General features: G+C 36.0%; 1 protein-coding gene across 1 annotated transcript in view; it reads left to right on the top strand.

The window, feature by feature from the left end:
- TMEM144 (transmembrane protein 144) overlaps window positions 1-9,595 on the top strand; it is a gene marked incomplete at both ends in the record, with an annotated part of 29,223 nt that extends 19,628 nt beyond the window's left edge. Inside the window, 3 exons of the mRNA XM_081093043.1 lie at window positions 453-550; window positions 4,976-5,029; window positions 9,512-9,595. Coding sequence (XP_080949169.1) covers window positions 453-550; window positions 4,976-5,029; window positions 9,512-9,595 — 236 coding nt within the window. The remainder of the gene's footprint in view (window positions 1-452; window positions 551-4,975; window positions 5,030-9,511) is intronic.
- Window positions 9,596-11,272: the final 1,677 nt, after the last annotated feature.

Below are 11,272 nucleotides of genomic sequence, written 5' to 3' on the forward strand. Positions count from 1 at the left end.
TTTATTATATAGGATGATAGAAGGCTTAGTTAAATTATCATGAAATTTTTAGCTGGTATTTTCATATACATTCTAGGGTTTTTTCCTTAGCTACAAGCAACATTCAGAATTTCACATGTTGTTATGTTCATGGTTTAGAGTGAATGGTGATTGCAGAGCATGTTCAGATCCAGTGTCTTTTCCAAGCCCCTCTCCCATGCCCAATCTTTACTCACTTACTACTTTGGGTACTTTATTTCATGTCAATAAGTTGAGAGGGTTGCTAATGGTACCCACAGCAGTCAAGAGCAATCCCTTGGTTTCCAAAATGATCATAAAGCATGCACAAGTTGGCCAACAGTGTGTATAGGACTGCACTGATATGTGTACTTTCATATTCCTGCTAACTCTAGAGCGTGAATTTTTCAGGAGGGGAACGTGTCTTGTAAAGGTGTGATGTTTGCATGTTTCAGGATTTCTGTCGGGAATACTTTGGGCAATAGCCACCTGCTGCTGGTTCATCGCTAATCACTCTCTCAGCGCTGTGGTCAGTTTTCCCATCATCACTGCTGTAAGTAGCTGAACTGTGTCTCCACATTTCTGTTTTTCAAATGTAAATCTAATTTTTTTGAAGCATTCTTAGTGAATCACTAAGACTGTTAATGGAGTTTGATTTTTTTAGGAGGACAATTCGTATAATAGAAATTCATGTAGATTAGGGGTGGGGAACCTTTTTTCTGCCAAGGGCCATTTGGATATTTATAATTTCATTTAATGAGCCAAACAAAATTATCAATTTAAAAATTAGCCTGCTATATTTGGTCAAACATTTTTTAAAAATATATTTTATTGGTTTTTTTACAGAGAGGAAGGGAGAGGGATAGAGAGCTAGAAACATCGATGAGACAGAAACATTGATCAGCTGCCTCCTGCACACCTCCCACTGGGGATGTGCCTGCAACCAAGGTACATGCCCTTGACCAGAATCGAACCTGGGACCTCTCGGTCTGCAGGCTGACGCTCTATCCACTGAGCAAAACCAGCCTGTGCTGGTGAAACATTTAATTGGCCAACCCCTAATGCCTTGGCAGGGCCAGACCAAATGATTTTCCGGGCCCCACCCCTGATGTAGATAAAGTGATACCCTCTATGTCATGTCCATGAGTGCTAAGGGAACGTTGGGTCACTTCACTTTAGCAGGTGTGTTCAATTTTTATGTCCTTGCAGTGTTTGTTGGGTCCTTTTACCTACTGTCATTTTGGATACATTATAACTTGCTACTTATAACAATATCCACCTCTATGTAACAGTTTATAATGTAAAAATGCTTTGGTATTATCACACTTGAATCACATGACAACCTTGTGAAACAGAAAGCATTTCCTACTCCTCTTCATAGGGAACTTCAGTATTTTTAAGGAAGGCTTTCAGAAAGTGCTAAAGCAAAGTACTGTGTCTGGACAATGCCATTCATCATGGCATACATATTACAATTTGCTTCATCTGACTTTTTTTAGATGCCAATTATGTAGAATATAGCTAGGTAACAGAAAAGCAAAAATACTTCCTTTGACATAGGCAGGACAAGTAGTAATAAGATTGTCCCCATTTTGCAGATGAGAAAATTAAGGCAATCGCTCAGAGCGTTGTTGAAGTGAGAAAACAAGTGGAAATCTCAAGCCTTCTCCATTCAGAGTTTCCAGTACACGGTGCTACTTTTTGCCATCAGTATAGAATCCAATTTAGAGTTTGTTTCAGGTTCATTATGGTAATAGGACTGACATATATACACACGGCAGCCCCGCTTTTAAATCATTGTCATAAAATTTGCCTGATACATTTCATCAGCACACCTGTGCAAACCTAGAAAACTAATTTTTAAAAACATATTGTCTAATCTAAAACACATTGCATTGAAGTTTGAAACATCATTAAATTGTAATACAAATTCTGGATTTCAAACAGTGTATTTTTCACAATTCTATTATGTTCATAAAATAGTTAGCTTTAAAGTGCAACTAAATAAAAAAAACTAGTTGTGTTTTTTTTTAATTTAAAGAACCCACATTGTGACATTCATAATCTCTGCTGAGGGAAAATATTATCGAAATCAAATATGTTATAAGGAATATTTTTAGGTTTAAGTCCTCATAATTGGAATGGCAAAGAACCCAAAGTCTTTCCACAAAGGGGTTTGTTTCTCATCATATCAAGGATATTTAATGTTAGAAGTGACCATATGATATGGGAAATATAATGGGCAAGTAAATTTGCATGGAAAAATATACAGTATGATATTCTCCTTGACTGGAGATATAAATATTATATTCTTGAACAAATGTGGGTTCTCTAAAAAGGGTTTGAAGCAATTTCATATAAAAGACACAGATACATCCTGGCCAGTTTTGCTGCGTGATTAGAGTATCAGCCCGTAGACTAAAGGGTCTCAGGTTTGATTCCTGGTCAAGGACACGTACCTAGGTTGCAGGCTCACTTGATCCCTGGCCCTGGGTGGGGGTGTGTGCGGGAGGTAACTAATCCATGTGTCTCTCTCTCTCACATTGATAACTCTCTCTCTCTCTCTCTCTCTCTCTCTCTCTCTCTCTCTCTCTCTCTCTCCCTCCCTCCCTCCCTCCCTCCCTCCCTCTTCTCACCTTCCCTCCACTCTCTCTAAAAAAAAAAAAAAAAAAAAAAAACCAATGGAAAAAAATATCCTTGGGTGAGGATAATTAAAAAAAAAAACCAACAACACACAGATGCAATCAAGCCACAAAAGACAAATAGAAACACAAATCAAATATTAAAACTATAATAAAAATGAGAAAGGAAGCAAATAGCACAAAGGGTAAATATTTATGCAACTAAAAATTAAGTTTTGCTTTCCACGTGTAGAAGTGGGTAATACAATGAGGTAGCTAATTATTTTTAACTGATAACATTATTTTCTCTGCAAAGACAACTTATCTTCTAGCATTACCTTTTAAACAGAATTTATCATATGGGGCCTTTTGCAAGGGACATTAACATTGAGTAATATTCTTTACAAAAGAATATTTTGATAGAGAGATGGTTTTCCAAACACTGTTTCTTGTATTAAATTATGGTAAAGATGTACAGCGCAACATTAAAGCCGAGGTCAGTGGAAATGAATTGCTGAGGTAGGTGGAGTGTGGGCAGAGGGGCCAGTGGGAGTGGTCACGTTAGCTTCAACTGACCTAGCACAGTCACCCCACCCCGCAGGTATAGCTTCCTGTGGTGCTTGAGGACTACCACCTGGAAGGACAGTATTGCTGGGGGATGAGGAATAGGTCCCATTGCCGCTAGGCTCTCGCTTGATTTGACTTTTGTTGTCTATTAAGACAACCTTATCCCCATACAGAAAAGATTCAGTCCCTACCCTCAAGGATCTCATACTCTTTTTAATTTTATTTTCTTAGCAGAATAGATTTTTTTTTTTTTACTTTAACTTTTTCTAATGGAAAATTTCAAATATACCCATACCCAGTTTTAATCATTATAAATATAGTCATTCTTATTTTATCAAAAAAGTACATTTTTTAATCCCAGCAGTTCTGTTTTTCCAGGTACAGATATTTCCATTGTGACGTATCTATTGGAGAGTAGGCTATGAGTTTCTTGAAAGTGTATCTGCATTGCTTAATGGCAAATAACATTCAATTAAAAAGCAAGAAGGAGGAGGAGGAGGAGGAGAAGAAGGAAGGAAGGAAGGAAGGAAGGAAGGAAGGAAGGAAGGAAGGAAGGAAGGAAGGAAGGAAGGAAGGAAGACCAAACCTATATAGCCCAACATAGCCCGAGAAAGAGCTTGTTACCTCTGCTCCATGCCTTCCCCCTGAGCCTAAAAGTTTATCTAGAGAATTGAGCTTCTCAAGATGGCTCAAGCTCACCTCGTTTTGACTGATACAAATATATTTTGTATAAATGCACAAAAGGAAAAAATACAACCCAACTGCCAAAGCAGGTGTGTGTCTTATCTAGGAATGCCCTTCCTGTTTGGCTCTCCTTTGCCTGAATCAAAGCATCTGTACACACTGTGACTTATGCTTGCATTTAGCAAAGCACTTCTTCCTACAGTCACATTACTCGTCACAATACCTTTTAGGCACTAAGCAAATATTTAGAAAATCATCAGCCAAAAAGTCTCAAAGGTCAATGATACCTTTTGGTATTATCTTCAACCATGTACTCTGAAGGGAAATTCATTTCCTGATTAAAGAGGATAAAATTCTTAAGCAAATAGCAAGATAACATGAATGTTATGTCCTTATTCTATTGTCTGAAGCCAGGATAGAATTGCCTAAAGGATCCAGATGAGTCTTGTTTGGTTTGGGTTTTGAGGCTTAGGACCTTACATCATTGATAACAGACAGTTCCTTTGACCTATTGCTCTGGCTCTTTTGATGTAGGCTTTTCCAGATGCTGACAGAGAGCGATGTATTTTTATTACTTCTCTTACATGCCAGAGTGGAGTCAGACTTTGTTGGCCCAGCCATGTGGACAGTTGGAGTAGTGGGAGAGGGAAAACATGTTGGAATTGTTTATTTGAAACTTCCAGAGTTTGTGCAGGCTTGAAACAGAATCATAAACATGCTAACACAACATACCTTCTCCACAAAAACCATGCTTAATTCAAATTCCTAGTATAAAGTGTGCAGGAGGCAGCTGATCAATGATTCTCTCTCATCATTGATGTTTCTCTTTCTTTCCTTTTCCCTTTCTCTCTGAAATCAATATATATATATATATATATATATATATATATATATATATATACCTTCATTTTTTACCTAATGCTACTTAGTTTAACTTAATGATGAGTTAGGGTTGAGATTATTTCCCTGTCAATATTGTTATATTGCTTTTACAATAGAAAGTTATTTGATTATCAAGTGTCAAATCAGCTCTCCTATTTACTGTATTTACATAGAGTATAGTCACAGGAAAATAACTAATTTAATCAAAGTTCTTTTTACTTAAGGGTCCAGGATTTGTAGCTGCAATGTGGGGTGTCTTCATGTTTAAAGAAATACAGGTATGTACAAGAAAGGGCAGAGTTGTAAACGGGTAGATCCATGTATAAAGTGTATATAAGACTATGTTTGTGTTATTTTCTAAAAACTGTATTTAACTACTAAACCCAGTGCAGAAAACACATGAATTGAGTTGACAGGTCAGATGTTCAAAATGTGTTTTCATCCCTAACTAGCAAAGAAAATCACAAAAATATGAAAATTATTGTAAAATATGTTTCTCTCTACCCCAACCCCCAGTAGAAAACTGCTTTAGTTGATTTTAGATTCCTGAAAGAGATTTGGTTAAATAATCCAATAAAATCGGGTAGAGGGAAATTTTATTTTGTGTAAAATATGGTCGATTAACAAAGAAAAGATTCCTTTTATCCCAATGATTAAACTATCCCCAAGGCGCATGGGTTTTGAGAAAAGATACCCATGTGGGTCCTCCTGCCTCCCAAAGGTCCCAGTGGTTAGAGTCAGCCTGCAGACCAAAGGGACACCGGTTTGATTACTGGCCCAGGACATGCACCTCGGTGCCAGGTTTGCCCCTGGCCCTGGTCAGGGTGCATGCCGGAGGCAACCAATCAATGTGTGTGTGTCTCTCTCCCCCTCTTCTCCCTTTCTCTCCCTCTAACGAATCAATGGAAAAAATATCCTCAGGTGAGGATTAAAAAATTAAATAAATAAAACCAGTAATTTTACAGGAAAACAGTATGGTAACAGGTGACCACTACCTCTTCCCTCTCACGTGTACTTGATGGTGGTCTAGACGCTCTCGCAAGGCATCAGGGCCATCATAGCTTCTGTCTTAATGTGCAGCCGTAATAGCAAGTCATTCCTGGGTCTAAGAAGATCTGATGCTGCTAATCTCTGGGAACCACGAAGTGAACTGTGTCCCTGGCTAGTCCTTAAAGTGATTCTTTGATTTTAGATTTAAGAAATCATGTCATTCATTCTAAATGAAACATTTTTATTTAGAAAGTCATAATTTGATAATATGAGTAAAATTCTCAGATGAAATACACATATTTAGAAGATATTTGGACCATGAGCTTAGTTTTGTTTGTTTTTTTAAATACACAAGACAACTGAAAGCATTTGTAGATGCATAACTTACTTTTATGCACGTGTTTCTCATTTATTTTAGTTAGAATTGCTTTCCACAAAAATAATTCTATGCCTGTAACACGCTATAAATCTCTTTGCAAATGTTTCATCTGCCTCACAAAGGATGATTTCCACTTAAGAATTATGATTCAGTGTAACATGCTGACGCCTTAGAAAATCACGAGTCAGTGGCCAGAACTTATTTGCAGTTAACATATAAAGAAACATAAAGTAAGAATAGATTTATTTTAAGCTTTTGAAAATTATTTTGCTTATTACTACAGTAATACTGATACTGAATTTAAAATAATTTTTTCTAGATATAAGAACTCTCTTGACAGAATCTCTAACCATTAAGCCTCGTGTTAATTCCTCGGAGTCCTCTAAAAGATACTAAAAGGCATTCAAAGAGGGTTTTCCAAAAATATCAGCTGAAAATCTTCTGATTCAATAAGATCATTGAGTAAGGTGCTGAAATATAGTATAAACATACAATAAATATCCTTCCAATATGCCACTAGTTATCAATTAAAACGTATAAAATAAGTGCTATTACTAACTACAAAGATTATTTAAATATTTTTAAAAATCAACAAGAAGTATGCTAGATTTCTAAGATCTTTTACTTTACTACAAAAGGACATAAAAGAAAATCAGAAGAAATGGGGAGACTCACCATATTCCTCATGGGACAACTCACTATGGCTTCTAGGCAGTTCTTTCCAGTAACATTCACTGAGATCCCTGTAAGATCCCAACGGGATCCTTTCTGGAATTTGAGAGAGCGTTGAAGTTTAGCCAAGTGTGTATATGAAAATAAAGAGAGGGAGGGCCAAGCTGAAAGCAAAGAGTGAGTTTTGTTGACCTTCCTAGAGTTAAAAAATCTTACGAATCTTGTCTACAAACAAAGCTTAAAGGGTGATACTTATCATTCACTGCAGATGCCTACCTGCCTCTTGACAACTGAGTCAAAGGAGTTTCAAATATTTTACATGCCAACGAGTTTAACTTATCAACTAAACACTGAGCCCAAAATCCTATCAGAATTTTAAAACTATTATTTCTTCTTAGAAACAACACAAAATCCTAGAGTGAAACAAAAGCAAAACATTTATCTTTCTGACTTTTAGTTCCTGTCAGTTATGTCTTGAATCAGTCCTCAAAGACATATTTTAAAGTCTACAAGTTACAGCAGTAAGAACTTAACAGACACAAGCACTTGTTGTGTGAAAGAATTTAATGCTTTTATTTTGTTTTAATGCCATCCACGCTCCATTTGGAGGTTGTGCACTTCTACTGTTCTTTTGTATCTGATATCTGTTCCTCTTTGGGAAGTTTGTTGTATAATTTTATATTTAGCTATTTTAAATTAAATATTCACTATATTTTCAGCAACACACTTTTTTAGCCAAAGTGATACCAATGATTATTGCCATAACAATTTATATGTCAGTAGCTACCCCCAGATAAAGGATGAAAGGATATATTCTTTTAATCTCAATAGCTGTTTCAAAAATCCAAGTTCAAACTTTTTGCTTTGGGGAGAATGTTAGCATGATCTTTCTAAGAGCTAACATTCACCTTTGACCAAGGAAAACTATGACCCAAATATAATCAGGTTGTTTTCTTTTTCTCCCTCTTAGGAGACTCGGCAGTTTAGACAGATTCTTAAACTAAAGGGGAAAAATATTTTATTCCCTGAGAACATTATTCTTCTGTCTACAGAGACAATAAAATAGAGAGCTTACCAAAATATTCACATAATTAGTTGTAAAATGTTAGTTGAGGCCCCATATATTGTTTTTTTTTTCTTATTTAAGTAATCACATTGTCTAATTTAAAGTAAATTTAGCAATCATTTGAGTGTATGAATTTTTTGAACAAATATTTATTGAATACCTATTTTGCACCAGTACTGGTATCTAAGTATAGTTTACTGTCTTTAAAACCAAGAACAAGATGTCAGGGAACTTTAATGCCTTAATGCAGTGTGTGTACTTGGCAAGGCTTTGTGTTGCTGTCTCGCACTTGAAGAGCTTGTGTTACAGCGACTTCTGATAGTGTTGATGCTCACAGTGAATCACACAGTACAGCTGGCTCCCACCCAATTTACAAAGAGCTCTTTCTGGTAATCAAACAAATTAATCCATTCCAATCCAATTCTCTATTAAGTTGTTAAAAAAAATAAAAAGGAATATGCATTGTATTGTGTTTGGGCTCTGTATTAATTGGCATTAATCTTGATAAGAGCTAAAAATAGAATTATATGGTTTGACTGTCAGGAGATCTCGATGTAATTTTAGACCATATATCTAAAATGAGAGAGGCACTGATCCTGTTTTACTTTGCGATATTCAAACTTTCCCTTAGGATAATGGGAACTGTATCTAAAGAGGAATATAGACAACCTGGCAATAAATCATTCAGAGGGAACCTGCCAGGATAGTGGGAGAGCTTGAAACTATTCCACATGAAAAAAAAATGGTCAAAGGAATTAAAATATTGACCAGGAAAGCAGATGCTTCAGGGATATAAGTTATTTTTCAATGTTTGAGAGTTTTTTTCTTGTGGGAAAGAGATTAGAAATCAATCTATCTGTACCCCTAGAGATAGAACTTGCAGGAAATAAAATATTTCTAGTTAACACAGGAAGATATTCTTTGTTAATGTAAACATAGACTGTCTACAGTGGAAGGTGAGGCTCAGTGTTTCCCATCTCTGTGACCAGTGCACCCATATACAGCTGGACAAGCCAGACTTAGTCTGTTTCTTCCTAACCCTTTAGATTGTTCTCTGTCTGTTTACCTGAACTTTATCATCTCTCCCCAGGAGGAACATAGGTACCTCCTTATTGGTCTCCTTCCATCCATCTGGCCTCCTCCAATCTGTTCACTATTGTAAAAAAAGAGTTCGGGCTTTATCAAATGCAAATCCTATCTTTTCACCACATCTAGCTGTGTTTGTTCCTTTAATATATTTTCATTGCTCAGAAAAATAAAACTCAAAGGCATGACGTGACCTATTAGATCCCTGTATGATCAGGCCCACAGCCTTCCAACCTCACCTTGCCTCTGTCTAACTCTCATTGCTCTAGTCACACTGACCTTCTTTCAGCACCTGGCAAGTATCATGCTTTCTCTTACAACAGAGCTTTACATGTAAAGCTCTGAATTTCTACCAGAATTTCAATCTGATACCCTCTTTCCCAGCCCAGTTCATTGATCTTATGGGTTTTCAAGGGAATCTGGACGATTACTTAGAGAAATAACAAAAAAACATGTAGGTGGCTAAGGAAGATGGTTAGTAAAGTCCTAGTGGTCTTAAGAATCTGTGCGTTTTTGTGTGTTTGATTCAAGTGCTCTTAATTACAGTTGCTCTTTTTTATTATTCAGGGTCAACAAAACTACCTATTAATGATATTTGCATTTTGCATCATCTTGACTGGAGCATTGTGCACTGCTTTTTCTAAGACCTAGCAACCACATGACCAGCAGGTGGCAGCAGTGATTAAGGGAAGGCCTCTACTGGACACTAGACAGATTATGCTGAGAACAGAGATCATTTTCATACCGCAAATGGATCTCAACTCATCTTGGAGTGGGTAAATGATTTTTTTTCATAAATGTGAGAATAAAGGAAAACATTTTCAGTCAAGTAAAAAAATGAAAAATTCTTCTGATGAACTTTTTTGAAGGTAGGACTTTAGGGAGTGACTAAAATGTCTACATTCTTGCAGTATCATATCTAAGGGTGCTCATTATTCTTTTTAGTACTTTTAAACATTTCAAAATAAGCATGAACACACAAATAAAAAAGACATAGTTGGGAAATTTTCCGACTCAAGAGTTTCCTCTCCTACAGATAGAAGCCAGAAACTCACTCTCCCAGCCTTCCTTGTGGTAGGATGTGCTGCTGCTGACGGTGTAGCCTCCACGCCCCATGTTGTGGTCCTGCTGGGGATTCTGTGAGCTACCTAATCAAGTTTTATGATAAACTTAGCCTCATTTTAAAAAACACTCAGAAATCTATTTATAGCCTATTTTAATCAACTTTAATGAAGTGTGATTTATAGCCAATGAAATTCTCCCATTTTAAGTGGACGGTGCTCTGAGCTCCAGCAAATGCACACGCATGTGAACACCACTACAATCTAGACACAGAACACTTCCAGGAACCCAAATGTTCCCTTCCGCCCCTTTGTAGTTAACCCCCAAGACCAGGCCACCAATGATCTGTTTTATGCCTTTCTAGATTACGTTGGTCCGTTCTAAAGTTCTATGTACAAGGAATCACATCAGTACGTACCCTTCTGTTTGATTTCTTTAATCTTATAGCCATTTTTATACTTTTTTTTTTACTGTGCACAGATAATGTGTTGTAGAATTGTGCACCTGAAGCCTGTATAAATTTGTTAACCAGTATCACTCCAATAAATTTAATAAAAAGGAAAAAAAATCATTTTTACTGCTCTGAAACACTTATTCTCAATTATTTTTGCTAGTGTATATTCAAAATAACAACTAAAGCAAAAATAATTAACATTTGGAATCATTATATTTCAGTGTGTGATGTGTCCTGTTCCAGAAATTCACTGTTTTAAATTAATAGTGTAGTTAATAATTTTTAGCTACCCTTTGAGTTCACCTCCATTCTATGATATTCTGTCTTGAGAGACTGTAAAACATGAAATTGCTTAAACTAGATCACCTCCATTGTCTACAAGTTGAAAAAAGTGCATATTCTTGGGTTTTCTACAACGACCTAATGGATTATAATATCTGGGCTAGAAAGTATGAATATGCATTTTTAAAAAGTGTTCTTAATTATTCTTATTACACTTGTACTCTAAATTGTATTTGTGACTTATACTTTGATATTTAAAAGATTTCAATGAACTAGAAAAGTAAAAAAGAATATTCTGTCTTCCACTCCTAGAAGAAGAGAGAGAAAATAAAATAAGTTATGTATTTAATTTTATGAAGAATTTTTTAGGAGAAAAAAATGAAATGCTTAAAACCAATTGTTCAAATGGAAATTTTGCCAAAAATAAAAACAATAATAATAACTGTGTATCACACTCTTTTTTTTTTTTTACTCAAACCACTTGACTTCCTCCAAGAGGTCAGTGACCAAATCTGTTTTTATTTCAAACA

Source organism: Myotis nattereri (assembly GCF_964212035.1).
Source record: "Myotis nattereri genome assembly, chromosome: 5".
Classification (NCBI taxonomy): domain Eukaryota; kingdom Metazoa; phylum Chordata; class Mammalia; order Chiroptera; family Vespertilionidae; genus Myotis; species Myotis nattereri.